At 42.7% G+C, this 17366-nt stretch overlaps 1 protein-coding gene across 1 annotated transcript; it reads right to left on the bottom strand.

The window, feature by feature from the left end:
* Positions 1-903: 903 nt before the first annotated feature.
* valopa (vertebrate ancient long opsin a) lies at positions 904-9056 on the bottom strand. The gene is made up of 5 exons (XM_067236019.1): positions 8693-9056; positions 6261-6471; positions 4879-5008; positions 4524-4757; positions 904-1140 (listed from the first exon to the last, which is right to left on the bottom strand). The coding sequence occupies exons 1-5, from the start codon at positions 9054-9056 to the stop codon at positions 904-906; spliced, it is 1176 nt and encodes a 391-aa protein (XP_067092120.1).
* Positions 9057-17366: the final 8310 nt, after the last annotated feature.

Here is a 17366-nt window from a genome sequence, read left to right as displayed (position 1 = left end):
CGCGGCATGTCATATGTCTGTGTTGTGATTGACCATTGGGGGGAGGGGGGGGGTAAGTAAACTTTGCCTAGGGCGCCAAATGTGCTAGGACCGGCACTGTGCATATGTGTGTGGATGTGTGTGTGTGTGGATGTGCTTTTGTTTGAATGTATCTTTCTTTGTGTGTGGGACACACATCCTTGTTGGCTCTTCATGAATATCCTCCTCCCTGTAAGTCTGGGCTGGGGCAGCTAGGGGGATCACCCAGTCCCATACACTGACTTTGTTAGGGGGGATGAAAGCTTTGACCATATCTCGTCTGCTCGAGAAGGACTAAGTCCATCTAGATTCAGGAAGCCCCCTCCCCCTGCAGTGGAGGTGAATGTATGCACTATACCATAGTAAGATAGTGAAACTGCATAGAAATACAATGCCATTCTAAGCAGTCCTCTATCGTGGGGCTTCAAAGAGAGGACAAGTCAGAGATGAAAGCAAGGTGAATATGAATGGTTTTAAAAGACCAGACAGGTAGACCTTCGCCTACTGAGTTTGGGTTGTGTGTGTGTTTGAATGGAGAAGCCCAGCCCCAACACGTGCTTTCTCTGAAAACTCGTTTGATGTCGATGGCTCAGGAGACAGGTTGATCATGAATTCCAAAAAGCCAACATTTGATTTCTAATGTGTAAAATTGCTTTCAGTCTGTGAGTTATGCTCTGCTTTTGACTTTTTTCTTTCATGCAGTGATAGAAGTGTAGAGGATATGGGGCTGTTGGTGGGGATCAAGCATGTGGAAATATGTCATTAGGGCTGAACGTGGTGGGGGTGAGGACACTGCTGAGTCTTACAGCGTCTGCCTGGGAGTTAGCTGGAGTAAGTAGGAGAGCGAGGAGTGTTTGCTTTCTGAGGATGGAGTTTCCTGACTGTCTATATGGGGCACACTTTGTTTTCTGGGATGGGAAGCTGGGCAGTGGAGCTACACTCGCTGGGCTGTTCATCTGACTTGGTGGCCGCTGTGCCATCCATTGGGATGCGGGCTGCGATAGCCGACATCTCGCCCGTCTGACTTTCTGCGGTTATACCCGGTCGCTCAGAGGTCTGGCCGAGGTTGCCTTCCGGTATGGTCCCCTTGCCGGTGAAGAGCTTAATCAGGCACTTCCTGAACTGAGCAAAAGTCAAAGGGCATTAGAACAGTCAAAGAGAAAATTAAGTTGAGGTTACTTTAGGACTAACTTATTTCTCTTATTTCTCCTTTGGACACAAGAGGAAATGTGTTATGTTAAGTTCACCTTGCCTCCCTTTTACTCGACTTTCTATCCTACAAATGTACGGTCTGACACAATCATGGAACTATTGGATTAGTAGCAGACGGCTTAGCTGAAATGATGACCAATCTGCTCAGCCTCAGATTGAGTACAGACTAATAAGGACAAACACATGCCTCAATGGTGGCACACATGTCTACCATTAGTAGGTGTTACAGCGTGGGAAACGCAGTCACATCGATGCTCTGTTCATTGCTCTTCTCAGAAAGGGAGCAGATAGTTTCACTGTGACGTCACTAAAAAGCCCTAAATCGTTATCTTTTCATTTAACTAGCTAAGTGATTGACATCTCTGGAATGTGTTTTTTTTTACAAAAAAAAGCTAACTCAATGACTGCCTGCAGCAGAAAGCTTTTTGACCCAAATTAAACACTGGGATAAGAAACTGCACAATATGCTGTTGAAACAAAACATGCTTAACTCTGGTTTAGCCCATTTAGCTCTGACAAACGTTCTGTGAAAGTTTATTCTAGGTAGTCAGCTGAATTTCACCTCTTTGACACATGTCAATGACAAGCTATTTACCTACCAATAAAGTTTAAAAGGGATTCCATGTTTATGCTCCAGTAACAACAAGACGACTCATTTAGTGAGCTTATGTTGGAATACCAAATGGCCTCTCTGTGTGCTTGGGTGTGACTTATGAATGTTCTTGAGTCAGATCATTTTCACTCAGCATGTACAACAAAGCACAAAGTTAGAAATATTTTTCCCCTAGGAGAATATAAATGGTTGTATGCCAGGAGTTTATCTTCCAAATCCTCTACAGGTGATGCACCATCAACAGATTCCCTTACAAACCAGGGACATATTACACTATTTCGGAATGTGCATGCAAAGTTGTATTAAACAACCCCATGTGGTTCCCAACGTGACATGATGTGCTGGTGTTTCTTCTTCTGTTTAATCACAAATGGCCATGGACAACAGGCAAGATATTGAATGATTGTAGTACCCAGAGGTGTACTGTGTCCTCTGCTGCATCTCCTCTGCAGTATTCCACTGTTCAGCAGCTCCTGCCTGCTGTCTATGTGGAGAGTAAGTTTTCAAGGGATTGGCTGTACAGATTCCCTTTCTCTCTAATAGCCCACACAATGACACTCCTGGGCCTTCCTGCAGCATTCAGTACACCTCTGGAGAGGGAGAGAGGGAGTGGGGGGCAGAATAAGACCAAAACACATCTCAGAGCAAGACGAAAGGAGAGGGGGAAGCACATGCTCCTTGTGAAGTGGTAGCCTTCATGTCATTCACAGATATCAATCACATCGGGGCTTAGATACAGAAAAGCCCGATCAATCATCTCACCCCTTGTAAGTTATTCCCATTATGCTGATGGAGTTCAACATGGAGGCCAAACATTTGAGGCCTGCCATTGTTTTTTACATCACTTTTCCTCTGGCAAGATTTCATTTGTTTAATAATTCATCAAAATATGCTACACAATCGGAATCTTTAGTTTGGACCTGGAACACATGGTTAGGGTTAGGGTTAGGGTTATGACAGAGGACCTGACCTTGTGCAGATCACAGGCAGTCTCTTTAGAAGAAATCTGATTCCAAACACCATCAAAGCGGCATCATATAATGTCCCTACCTCTTACCAATACTTTCTGACCTTGCTATCCAACTAACTTTAGGACACTCTAGGACACTCGCATGTTAGCAGAAGTCACACATCGTGGAAACAAAAAACCAGTCTGTTTCATCGTGTTATGTAACTCAGCCAGAGTCAGCACCAGTGCTGGAGGTCAGTTGACTTTTTTAGCTCTTCAGATAAAAAGGATCAATCTGTTGAAGCTCGAGAACTGTCCGGCAGTCTAACTGTTCCAATTTACATCTGATTCTCATCGCTTAAAAAATACAGTGACCTATATACACAGCTGCTGAGATGGCAAAGTAGGGCACCAACACGGACATGCAGACAGCATCCGGGTTCTCATCAGGGGGGTAGCTAACTCTCCCAGCCTACATAAAGTACAGGACTGTCAAGTCCCTATCGCTGCCAGGGATAGGCTTCAACATCAATGAAGCCCACCACGGATGAATCTGGACGGCATCTCCAAAGAAATAGCTTTGAACCTATCACACTGCTTCTGCACTGGCTCAAATCTCTGTAGATACCAGTCTTGACAGTTTGACATCTCTCTCTCTTCCTCTCTCTTTCTCTTTCACCATCTCTCATCGTTCATTCTGAATGATTGTTGTGACTTTGTTTATGAAAAAAAGTTAGCGCTGTTGCTGTTAGTTTGCACAACTATGCCATTATACACAAGTTCTGCCATTTGAGATTGTATTTTTTAGTCACCCATACAGTGTTTATCCCACCTTTCCATTAGATCCCTGGTACCCAAAAGAGTGAATCATTTTTTCATTTTACACCTCACAATGAAGGATCATAATGGTAAGATCATCTTTGTGATTCCCCTTCTGCTGTCACTGTACCCTTGAGTCTGACGCTCAGGTACCAATTGAGCTAATCCAGTTTTTTATATCTTTATATTGGTCTCATAGGTCTGATCATAAAACTCTGATCATAAAATAAAAGCCTCCCCTGCTTCTGGATTCTCCATGTAAACCATCTAGAGAGCAATTTAATTTTAAAAAGACATTTTTTGTCACGCATAATTAGCTCCTTGCTTTGTGCTGCATAGATGGGCTATGACCACAATCCCTGGTGTGAAAAGATCTATATCTCAGTTATCCATGCAGCAGGAGAAAACAGACTAAAAGCTCTGTAGAACTACCATCCAAACCTTATTATAATTGCTAAGCAAACCAATACAGGCCTGTAGAAGAGCTCATGTATTTTTAAAGCGGCAGGCCTGGACAATTGTACATTCTGGATTTCAGGTTTCATTTATTCATACATCATGTATTATTAAGAGACAAGCTAAACCCCCCCCCCCCCCGAAAACAACTGGAAAAAAAAGGTTCCTCTCAAGCTTTTATCTCGGAGCTTACAACTTCTGCATGGCTCACTGCTCAGTGTCTGAGGAATTTCACCAACAAGCCGTCCGGTACTCAGGATGCAGATAGAGAATTTAGAAACAACTTATTCCCTGTTTACATAGAACCGCTATCTGTTGCCTACACACCGGTAATGGTACTTCATGCTATGGCTATTCCATGAGAGCATACTCTCCACTATGCGTACTATGCTCCAAAGTGTATTGTTTATCAACACCACACACTGCAATTTGTGTTTCACTCGCACTTTTCTTTACCTGTTTGTTCATGAAGACATAGATGACTGGGTTGTAGCAGGCGGCAGTTTTGGAGAAAAAAGCCGGGATGGCTGCCATGCGGGGGTCGATGTAGATGTGGGGACATGCGGTGACCACAATAGAGAAGGCGGCATACGGTGTCCAGCCCACCATGAAGGCCACGATCATCACCACCACCATTCTTGTCACCTGACGCTCCGGCTTCCTGACATTACCCAGCCTGCCATGGGACACCTGGTGGTTGACACCAAACGCTCACATGAGGATGTCTTACAGTACATCATCATTTGTTGACAATAAACTGATATCAAAGTATAGGATCCGGTCGGATCTTCCCTTGTTCGTTTCCAGTTGCAGTATTACTGACCTTCCTCAGCTTCCCCAGCAGCTTTCCATAACAGTAGATAATCACCCCCAGCGGCAGTATGAAGCACGTGAAAAAGAAGGTGATGATGTAGAGGCGGTCTGAAAGTTTGGTGGAGTACCTTTGGAAACAAGTACGGTACACGTGACACATCTGCCATTGTGTCACAACAGACTGCGTGTTTTAGAGGAGGGAAATGGGTTTGTATTTGTTACAAAGCGTGGATGTCAGAGTTTCTTAAAAGTCATTCGGAGTCAGTCAAAGTGCCTTATCTGGCCAGAGAGATAAGTATGTTTGGTGCCTCATTGGAGCTGAAATTAAACAGGGAATTACAGTGCAGTCGAAAATCTATGTAACACAATTAAGGGTCCTGAGGCATGTAGATTAGGTATAATTGTGTCATTTCCAGGAGAAAACTGCCAAGTCGCTATCAAGTGCAGCAAGCTGTGGAGTAACTACTCAAGACGGCTTTCAGGCTTGGTGTTGGAAGATGTGTGTTGGCCTTAGAAGAGAGTTGAGGGCCACCCAACTGAAACCATCCCCTAGCCATCTATCGATTAACATTTTCCATTTAATGAAGGCCTTATCAGCCTGACACAGCCAATAAGCCAGGATCCAAAGGGATTTGAAAGGAAGTCAATTGCAAAGCAGGTCTTCGGTTTGAATCTCACATTACCGCAGGCTTATAACTTTTATATTGTCTGTGTCTAGGTCAACGCTTTTTACATATAATAGCTCAGAACACTCACAACATGAGACTGTGTGTTTCACCTCTAACATCCCGCTCCCTATGGACTGTCTGTTTTCATGCAGCTCATATGGAAGGGACGAGCATAAAACCAAAGTTTTAAATGTATTATGTTCATGTGTGTGGCGAGGCCTGCAGACGACACACCTGTGTTGCCTTCACGCCTGCTGGGAAGTCAGACTTTGCCAAATGTTTTCTGACAGAACCCAAGCTGTGCCCTGAAAAGGGTGGGCCACGGCATTCATAAACTGTATATATCATTGACCGTTGCCCTTAATTGCATTGTCTGAACCATTCACTCTCCCTTCCTTCATCTATGAGTTTCCTCTAATGGCCAGGGTTGAGCACTCAGAACCCCTGCCTGCATGGTTTTGATCAAGTGAGGTAGATATCACTACCAAGGATTCCTGGAGGAGACTACCCATGAATCCAATGGCAGAGATTGAGTTTCTTAGACATTTCCTATTAACTACATAGCCTGTAATATATATGCAGTGCAAACACAAGAGGACAATGTGGAGCATCATGTGTGTCTTTGGCAATCTTCTTTTGAACTACACAATTCAGTGTATGAGGTGTCTATGCATGTGGCTCTGCTCCAGGGCACCAGGGAGTTGGCTCTCACCAGTTAGGCTCGCAGGTGGTTCCGATCTTGCTGACAGTGTAGCTGCTCCAGCCCAGGACCGGGGGAATCGTCCAGATGAAGGAAAAGGTCCAGACAAACAGCAGGCCCAGCACTGCATGCTTCCCCCTCAGTCGTATGTTCCCGAGGGGACGACAGATCACGAAGAAGCGCTCAAAGGCCAAGACAGACAGGGACCACATAGCAACAATCCCTGAAGAGAACACACACATACGATGTTCTGAAGGGACCAAGATCCACAACATGACTATTGACAAACTACATGTAATCCTTGATGGGAATGGGACAACGGAGAAATATATGACACAAAGCATTTTCCAAAGATGGATTAAGGAAGACCGTTGGGAGAGAAGTAAATTCCAATATAGCTTGAATGGTCTGTTTTCTCAATGTGAACCTTATGGACTAATTTTTTGCATATTTATCTTTCATTTGACGTAAATATTGAGGTACTGATCAATTTCCCAATGGTTCCTGGACAAATGATGCAGTAAAGCATCCTAATGGACTAATACAGCAGCTTTAATTACCGTAATAACTCACTCTCACAGTTCATTATTGCTGTCTCCTAGCTAGAGCTACTCTCACCTCCCTTTTAAGTGTACATATCCACACCGTACCAACTGAAGAAGTTCTTAACTACAGTTTAACAACTAACTGTCCAATATTCAAAGAAACTAACCCCAAAAAGCTTGTTTGCTTCCTTCATCAGCACAGATACACAGAGACATTACAGTTTGTGTTCATGGTGAACACAGTTCACAGTCAGTTAATGAAGTTTTTAGCCTGACAGTGCTGCCAGCTGGAGCTCCTGTCCAGAAGGAACAGCTCCTTGCTTCCTCCTCATGTTCCACTTGTGTGATGCACACATTGCACAGACATTCAGGGGCAACTAGGTCAAGTCAGCTGCTGAAAACTCCTCACCACTTAAGAACATGATCACCTATTTCTTACTTTCACAATCTAAACAGTAAACATACTTTCTCAGACTTTTCTCAGCAAATAATGAATACTACATATACATTCAGTTGTATTTAAAAGTACAGTAAACCATATGCAGCTTTGAGCAAAAAAAATCTAGTTACACATGGATCCTTCTGCTTCACTCCCAGCAAGTCCAAAACAAATTATGATCAAAATCTTAGCTTCCTATTTCAAGAGTCCCTATGAAAATCACCACAGAGACTGGAATGCCGCCACCTCAGCACAATGGTTTCTGTAAGATGTCAGTGAAGAGTTGGACCATTCATCAGTATCTAGGGGTCGCTTTTACACACTAATGCAGACCACATTGTCCCATCTCTCAACTCTGTTGAGGCCCAGTATTTAAAAAGATTGCTTAACATATTCCACAAAATATGACACTGGCCATGTGTCTAACTGCGGGTTGTTGGAAGATCAAGAATAACTGCTAGAATCTCCCATGGGCTCTTTGGTTGAAATATCACTATAAATTGGTAAAGGCAATTTTATCTAAAGCAGAGGGACAACCTCTCTCAAATATACACTTATAATTCACATATATAACTACCACAAAACAATTGATTTCACCATATCTACTAACAAATAAATCACCAAAGATCTTTGTCCAACATGGGAATTCCACCTGACTGCATGCTTTGACAAAGTACTAGAAATGGTTCACTGAATTAGGTGGAATGTTATTAGTGGTCACGGTGCTTGGCAATGATTTAACCTTGTCTGATGGGGCAGACTGAGATTACAAAACAGCTAATACTCTCTAAGATGAAAAACGGTACTATTACCACATGGATAGGGTCTCAGAAAACACAATATCCCACACTGCTCAATGGCCTTTGAAATATAAATATGTACAATATGTACCTGGAGGCTCCTGGTGAAAACTATATCTTATGAGTTTGATTTAAAAAGGAGCAGATTTTATAACTGCATTATTTGCAGTTATAAAGTTTTTGATTATTTACTTAGCATTTAACTTCAACATTTACAATTCAAACCCCGTTTCAGGCTGGTTAGTGGATGTTTATCTGTCATCAATGTAGACTATTGGCTTTAAAATGCTTGGTTTCTAGTAGTATTATTATTTCTATGTAAGGGTCAAGTTACCCATCACCTACTGTATACTGCAATAGCCTACAAGCTTGACTGGCACTGTCTAGTTGAATACCACCGCCGTAGAACTAAATGGTAACTCATAGGCATAAATTGATTTAGTGTGAGAATACATTTAACCTAGTTGAGTAGCGCATTTTTCAATCCATTGAAAATTAGGACCTTTGATCGCTTTAAGTTTGTAACATATTCCACTATTAAAATATCCGACACTGACACCTGCAGCAAATTTTGAGTTACGCACGCATGCAATTATAGTAGGCTATCACTCAACAGTTAGAAAGTCCCATGTTTCACATCTAAAAGTCCTACTGACTTACCAAAATAGGTGACAGCAAATCCTTCCAACACGCAAGCCCATTTTCCAAGGAAGAAGTAACCCTTTGCATTTGTCAAAAAGCTAATCAGCCCACCAGAGAGGGACACAAGGAAATCTGCGATAGATAAATTAACTATGATGTAGTTCAAGGGTTGTCTTAGCTGTTTGAACTTAAAAGTCACGAACATTACAGTGAAGTTCTCGCACAGTGAAAGGAAGGACACAAAAAACATCAAGACGGCCAAAAATGTGAAATTCCATGGCGCTATATTACTCAGTGGACCAGTAAACGGGTCTTCTGGTTTCAAGATCTCTGTTGCCTCAGTATATGAAACACCGTTTACTGAGATTCTTAATGTATCCATTGTCCATGTCCAAATTACTTTGTGGTGACGTAAAATAACTAAAATCCTGTTGGAAGTAAGAAACCTGTAAGATTTTGGTCCATATCTTTCATTTCTGAACTTCACTGGGAGTCACTCCTTGTGACCCCTTTCATTCGTAGACAGACATAACACTGTTCAGGATTCTGCATCAACATCCATTCACTGCTCTTACAAGTTAAAATAACTTTCTTGATATCCAGTGTGCTCGATGAAAGAGCATGTTTGACCAACGCGTCGAATCCAGTACATTTCTCTCTGCTCAAAGAGTCAATCTACATCTCGAAGAAAAGCCACAGCAAAGCCACAAGACCAAAAGCACTGCGCAACATACACCAATTATTTGTGAGTGAGTGTGTGCGGGCAGAATCGATGTCTTGAAAACCCATACCAGCAAGTGAATGAGTGACTGTTGAGGAGCAGCATTTTGTAGCTCTTATATAGCCCGTAGTCGACTCGCAGCAGTTCGAGCAGAATTCCTGCCCTCAAGGAAACGCGAGGCGCAGTCCTCCAATTTTCTGTTTGTCAGACGTGCGCGGACGCAGAGGGACAGCTTGGTCTCCATGTGTCCATGCTCTAAGAGAAAGGCGCAAATGCTCTGACAGTAATTCACCCTAAATTTATGACCAAAATATATTTTTCTGTCAATGATTGATTCATTCCGTGTTTGGATTTACCCCTATGGCTTCATATTGTCTGAATGCTATTGATTGTGTTGTTTTAATTCAAACTTTAGGGTAACATCTCAGCATAAAAAACTACAATCAATAGTTTCTCAAACGCACTGCTGTCGACTGTGCATAAGGTCTGTATGAATGACCAAGGCGCAAGGTAGAAATTGCAGTAATAAAACGGCATTACATGACTAATGGTTGCTTCAGACATGGTATTGAGAGAAAGCAATCTTTACTTTTCTAGCCCACCCGTTCTTCATGGACCACAGTCTGCTGCCTAAACCTATTACTGTACATGTTCTATTGACACAGTAATGCATGTCCTTTCATTATTTTCTTTCTAGAACTGGGCCATTAAGGAATGTGGCGTCCGTAGAGTAAAAAAGGTATTATTTACATTTAGTCATTTAGCAGACGCTCTTATCCAGAGCGACTTACAGTAAGTACAGGGACATTCCCCTGAGGCAAGTAGGGTGAAGTGCCTTGCCCAAGGACACAACGTCAGTTGGCATGACCGGGAATTGAACTGGCAACCTTCAGATTACTAGTCCGATTCCCTCACCGCTCAGCCAACTGACTCCCTGATTATAACGTTAACATTTGCTTATTTATTTAATCAAGTAGGGTATCATTAATTGATCTATTAAATTAGATTATTTACTTTTCAGGATATTTTTATATAGGCTAACGATTCTTTGCTATCAGTGGTTATGTGAGCATTTAGATAGTTTATATATTCTGACAATATTGCCTTGCAATAGTCAAATATATCAAATAACCATATTTTATAAATGGTCATGTGTATAGCTACACTGAAAGCGGACAAGTTACTTTTTTGTACAGTTGCAGATTACATTGTGTCCAACTTCTGATATTATTTAACTTTCAGTTCTCCCTCCTGCCTTTTCCCAGCTCTGCTCTGTCTTTAATCTATTTCCTCTTAATAGAGCCCAGACACACTTCAATGCCCATCCACAGAAATGATTGTTTTATTTGCATGTTTTTCTGACAAAATGTCTCCAGGTTCACGTCCAATGATAGATCATCAGAGCTCTGATGACCACTTAAGTTATTAAGGAGTGAACAATCTATATGATGATCCCCATGTTTACCAGACTTCCACGCATGTAGACTACTGCAGCCAACCAGTGACCTGTGGAATTGGTTGATTTTACTTGGGCCCTGGGATTGGATAGAAATGTAAGAGGCCGAAGGTGACATCCTACGTAGAGGACATGTTGAGCGGAGAGGGCAGTTCTGTCTCCATACATCTTCATGGTCAACGGATGAGCACAGGGTCAGTGAATGAAGGGTGTCTGAAACGATTGCTATTTGTTGTATTCCTATCTTTATTTACCTTTGTAACCAGTTAAATTATTCATTCAATGGTCTTCTGCAGATGTGATTCAGCTACAACCATAAACACATTCTTTTTGATGAAGTGTTTTTATGAAATTGGCATAATGTGCTCGGTATCACATAATTGTGCATCTTCTGTTTCAGGGTCCATTAAATATTTTCTCACAGTAACTGGATTTCCATCCAGTCATCCCAAACTTTACACAGGTATCTCGACAGTAACCACACGTCATGTGATGTTCACTTAGAACGCGCAGAGATCTGTTCTCTCCAGGAGAAAATTGATTATTGGTTACCTCATGAGCCTTATCCACTTGAGGAGGACCTGTGGTAACTTAGTTTTATCAACTCACCTCCCACATTCCTTAACATAATCTCATGCCTTTTCTTGTACAGTAGCACCTAGACAGTTTAAAAAAAAATGTTTTACTGTATTTTATACATTTAGTATAAACCATGGGATTTCATATATATAAAGATATAGTTGCATTTGACATTGCATGATGTGTGATGTCTGAACTATGCAGCAGGAATCTTATGTTGAGTGAAATAGTGTCAATGAATCTCTGAAGTTTGTGCTGTTATTTGTTAGGCTATTATCATTTCAACAGAGTTCATAAATGTAATATGTCTAAAATGTTCACTCCGTAAGCTAAGGTGGGTTTTTGTTTAACTACAGAGCATTTTTTCTGCAGAGTCCACGTTGGTTTGAACTAGGCTTTGCAAATAACTGTGGTGTAATCCGAAGGTGATTACAGCCAACCATCCTCCCTTCAAGATGTGACCCTGGCATGATCTGTGGCTGGTCGTTTAGTTCAATCAGAGTTTATCAATTGAATTCATTGCACAAGAATTAAATAGTTTATCGATATTTCCCATCTGCCACTTTTGACTATAGATGACCTTGATCAACTCCTGTCAGTTTTGTGCTCTTCCAAGAAACCAGGACTGATCCATGGCTGGGTAATGGTTGTAGCTGGGATTCTTGTTGATATCCACAAGCTTTCAGATAGTGACCAGTGTCAGGCGAACTCTATCTGACTGATCAAAAGTATTTTGTATTTTATCCCCAGGGACTTTAAGTACTCTCTTAAATACTGCACTACCTGTTTTCTTAGGACAGAACAGTGATTGAGTGCACAAGCGAGGCTTGTGAGAGGAGGTTGTTTGGCGTTTTCTTCCAAACCAAAGGATTTCATCACAAAGATGAAGACCTCGAGACCTTGCCTCAGAGGGTCTTTACGACCATCAGTCAATACCATTCCATCAATCAATATCAAGACTGTGAAAAAGACAGGTCAATCAGAAAATGTGCATGTCATCACAGGTCATTGTGTTATTGATTTTATATTTGTTGTTTTTCTAAGGACATACAAAAAGGGATCAATCAGCTTTTTCGCAAATGTGTAAGACAGCATGACCACCATATGTATCTTTTTCAGATTCAACAGTAAAATCTATGAGGGTTTTTTTCTGGTCTTTTGGCTTGTAAGAATGGTTAACGTAATCTCATCGACTTCTTGTGTGTGAGATGTGGATAGAATGGAACTTCTATTCTTTTACCAAACCAGGACAACGCTTTATCTGAGCCCTTTACAGGTTTTACTAAAGGAAAGATCTGTTTTCAGGAAGTCAGGTGGCTGAGCGGTGAGGGAGTCGGGCTAGTAATCTGAAGGTTGCCAGTTCGATTCCCAGCTGTGTCAAATGACGTTGTGTCCTTGGGCAAGGCACTTCACCCTACTTGCCTTGGGGGGAATGTCCCTGTACTTACTGTAGGTCGCTCTGGATAAGAGCGTCTGCTAAATGTAAATGTTTTGATGGTGGTTTGGTCTCTGTAAAACTGTGGTCTTTGAATCCTAAAAGCAAATTCAGAATCACAAATAGATCTTCTTTTATTTTGTCTGATCAAGTCACAGACAACTTTTTATTGCATGCCGGCGTCATATGCAGAAAATCCTGCGTACATCTTTTAAGCATGCACAAGACAAATAATTAGCAACTGAATGCTAATGACTCTCATGTCAATTAAACTAAAAACTGTCTGTTCCTGGCAACTTCAGAGGCCTGTCCTAAACCCCACCTGCGGTTCAACTAACATAGTTCAAACTAAATTGAATTTGCGCCAATCAAAACCTGTCTGGCCATCTCCCTTCAAGTAAGCACTGTTGACTTGCCTTAGGTGTGTAATAGAGCGATGACCTATGACAGAGCATCAATATCGTCCTTCCACCTTCAACCCCAGCTAATTTTCTTCATCCCCACGGACCTTTTAAACATCAAACGACCGGGTCAGACACCTTGTGTTTGTACGTGGGGGGTTGCAGGAAGGTGGTGGTATAGGTGGGTGGGGGTGGTAAGGCTGGATAAGGTTTGGGTGACTCGTTTTTGATGACTCTCAGCCCAGGACCTTTTTCATATGCTCGCCTCTGGTTGGCATTAATCGTCTGCCTCTCTCCTGGGCAGAGGCAGACGTCGCCCAGGTTCATTTGCATGTCTCTTATCTGCCACATGAGACGCCCAGACACCCCCATCAAGAGACAGAGATAATCGTCAGTCAGAACATTTCAAGGAAGGTATCGCAGGTAGGAAATGGACTGGCATTTATCTACCCCCCACCCCCCCATTAGTTTAATGGTAGTGCCAGAGGAGATGGAAGCAGAAGCCATAGCCAGGTGAAGATAGGATGGAATAAGAATCTGATCATACCAATATAACAGACCATAGGATATACATCATTTGGCTCTCAATGAAATTGGAAAATATAATTAAAAGGTATACATGTCATTGTTATTCTCTATGTTCACTTCTCATCCATGGGTGTAGTCACATTTAAATATTTAACAAAGAAGGGTTTACATACAAAGTAGAATTTCATTACAGCAGGTCACACAGGTCAGTGATAATCACACAACAGTCTTCATCTCTCTATAAAGGGTTTACACAAAACCTCTCCTAATCCCATTCCCAGAACTGGCACCTTATGAGAGTCCATATGTATGCTAATTACACCTTTGAAATTGTATGCTGCTTCATGCATTATTTGACACAATGATAACATGCAAACGTCCTATAAAACTATAGTAACCTTTTACAGCCATGCTGAGAAAGGTCATTGGATGCTAAACTGTTCATTTGTAATAACCTTTCAGACCATGCTAAAATGGAGTCGCAATATTAAAACTGTTCATTCAGTTTAAAATGACAGTTGAGCAGCCTTTATCATGAGAGGGCTGCTGTGACATCCATAGTGGCATAACCTTTCCAAACAGCAAATGTCGCCTCACTTCCTATTGCAATGGAAACGTAGCTCCATTCATCTCTCCCATATAATCCTACACACTTCCTCGAACGGGGTACTTTACACTGCAATACTGTTGATAGTTTAAAGTTTCCCACCAGTGTTGAACTTATTGGCATATTGGCACTGCTGTAGTGTTGTGTATTAGCGTGCAAAAAAACATATAAAAAGTTATAAATAGAGGATTTTGAAGGTGAGACCAGAGAGGGAGTGGGTGGGGTAGCTGCCCATGTGGACATGTGGTTAGCAAGGGGGGAGGGCAGACCAAATGGTTGCTAAATGAGTGTGGCCTTGGGTTAGGATTTGGAGCAGCTGGCTGTCTGTGGGGACCTTCGACGCCGCTGGACACCCAAACCGTATGCACCCTGATGCGTGTCCCCTACACAGGCACACATTCCAGAAAGTCACCCAGATTTACTGTATCATTATTCTGTCAGTATAGGTGTGTGTGCATGTGTGTGTAGGTGTGCATGTGTGTGTTTGTGTGCTTCTCTAATGTATTTGTTCCAACTCTAAAGGTAATTTAGAGTTGCTCACATTCTTTCCCTGTGAAACTGTGACACTTCCGATGTATTCACGTTGCTCCTTGTACCATTCAGGATCAGACAGTGAAGGTTTTCCAGCTAGCTTGCCTTGGATACGATTTATAGAAAAACAGAAGAAATTCAACTCCAGCAATGTCAAAGAGGGCACACACAGGCTGGGGATGGGGTGGACAAGACAGTTCTCAGAAAATCAGGCCAGTCGCAGCTGTTAGCCTGGAGACTTGAAAGAAATGGGCCAGGGAGATGTTGACGTGTTGCTGTTGATATCACCCATGTGGCACCTCAGAATCCCCCTCCCTCCCCCAGTCTTCCTTCTGATGCCACATGGGGACCCAGCATGTCCTTCAATCTGCCGATCTTCACATACTCCACATTTCTCCCTATCCCCAGACCTCTCATCTCTGTCAAGCCGCCGGTAGGTACGTTAGTGAAAGGTAGGAGCACCGTGGAGAGATGAGAGATTGGCAACTTCAATCCTGGAGCTGGAGAAGAGCTATGGGCTATTGTTATGGGTTCAATGAACCGGCCGAGTGGATATCCTGTGTTAAAATTAGTCGAGAGAACTGCCTTCATCGACTCACTCAGATGATTACAAATATATAAGTTCATCTTCGGTTCTCTCTGCTCTTAGTTCTGTCTATTGATCCATCTGTCCAGAGAAAAACTAACTACCGCTGGGGTGAAATAAATAAACGTTATTTTCACGAGACAGAGAGATAGAAAAATGTCATGCAATGAGAAAAAATATATAATTCATGGACATTGTTTCACTTGCTTGACTTGATTTAATAGACTGAATATTCCTTTTGTGTTCCGTAAAGCTAGACACTTGTCTCATCTGCACATCTTACCATCTGTCATATTCATGAGATACTTCTACACTGTATGTCAGATTCGAGGAAATAGAAAAGAGTGTAATGCCCATAGTTCCTCCTCTGTCCTGCCCTTTTACTGTTTCCCAGCACTCATCCAAGGTTGTATCGCGCTCTGCATGAAATCAAAGGAAGTCTGCCTATTTCACCTAACACGAATGTGCTTGGCAACCATAAAATCACTTAAAGGACAGTTGCAGGCACAAGCACATGGTTAGAAGCACATGGTTAAGTCTTATGGGCATGGGTCCTGTTTATGTGTGGGTCTGTGTGCATGTATGTGTTTATGTTCATAAATGTATGAAATTCATCATAGTGTTTTCTTCCTGTTGGGTGGGTTCTAAGACAGGAGGAATGACGCAGCAGCATGTGAGAAGGGAAAATACATGGTTCAGTAATAAGCAACGGCCCCTTGAAGAGACTCAGGCGTGCAGGTCTCATGAGAATTCATGAGGAAATCCAGGTGTAAGTGATCTCCCCCTGACAGCTCTCCTGCAGGGGGCTTCTAATAGCGTGTGGGTCCCATACCCTCGGTCTGCAACACAAGCTGGCCATTTCACATGCAGCTTGTCACAGTGGGTCACTTTGACCAGTCATTCTGACATTGTTGAGAAGTCTGACTGAGATCTGGGGGACATAATGTTGCCTCTCTGAATGGGCCAGGGTCAAACCTTCCCCTGATGTCTTCACTGCAGTCATCATACTGGCTAGAATGGGACGTTCTCTTGTGTATATTTACATTTATGCATTTCGCAGACGCTTTTATCCAAAGCGACTTCCAAGAGAGAGCTTTACAAAAGAGCATAGGTCACTGATCATAACAACGAGATAGCCCCAAACATTGCGAGCACCCAAAACATGAAGCATACATTGTGGAAAACCAAATAAGTGCCAAAGGGAAGAACCATAAGAACATGCAGTTAAACAAGTTACAATTGAACAACATGAAACTCCCCACAAGAGTGCAAGAGTGTACCTGTAGAAAAAACAATCAACAGTAAAATATTTCACAGCGAGTACAAGAATTTGAAACCGTTTAAACTAACCAACAAGAGCAACAAGTCTCTCAATCGGAGTCATTGTGATCCTGGAGGAAACTAACATCAGGTCCAGCCAAGCATTCCTAAGTGCCGTTGTACTCCCGGAACAAGTGCGTCTTGAGCCTTTTCTTGAAGGTGGGGAGACAGTCAGTGTCCCTGATGGAGGTGGGGAGTTGATTCCACCATTGGGGGGGCCAGACAGGAGAAGAGCTTGTGTTGGGACCGGACACTCTTGTTGAGCGGTGGGACCACCAGACGGTTGTCAGAAGAAGACTGTAGGTGGGGGGGGGGGGGGGGGTAAGGCTGGAGGAGAGACTTGATGTAGTCGGGTGCAGTCCCGTTCATCGCTCGGAAGGTCAGTACCAGAGTCTTGAATCTGATACGGGCCGTGATGGGAAGCCAGTGGAGGGAGATGAGGAGTGGGGTAACATGGGAGCGTCTGGGTAGATTTAAGACCAGACGGGCCGCCGCGTTCTGAATCCTCTGGAGAGGGCGGGTTGCGCA

This window comes from Osmerus mordax, chromosome 5 (genome assembly GCF_038355195.1).
Source record: "Osmerus mordax isolate fOsmMor3 chromosome 5, fOsmMor3.pri, whole genome shotgun sequence".
Lineage (NCBI taxonomy): Eukaryota > Metazoa > Chordata > Actinopteri > Osmeriformes > Osmeridae > Osmerus > Osmerus mordax.
The sequence above is the reverse complement of the archived record's forward strand: the minus strand, read 5'-3'. Positions and strand labels throughout refer to the sequence as shown.

Bases quoted from the DNA above. Each gene is read 5' to 3' on its own strand.
- valopa (XM_067236019.1), bottom strand. From the start codon at position 9,056: ATGGATACATTAAGAATCTCAGTAAACGGTGTTTCATATACTGAGGCA. The intron at 5,009-6,260 runs GTGAGAGCCAAC...TTGTTTCCAAAG, and splicing joins ACCACCTGCGAGCCTAACTG to GTACTCCACCAAACTTTCAG. The intron at 1,141-4,523 runs GTAAAGAAAAGT...ACTTTTGCTCAG, and splicing joins ATGTCTTCATGAACAAACAG to TTCAGGAAGTGCCTGATTAA.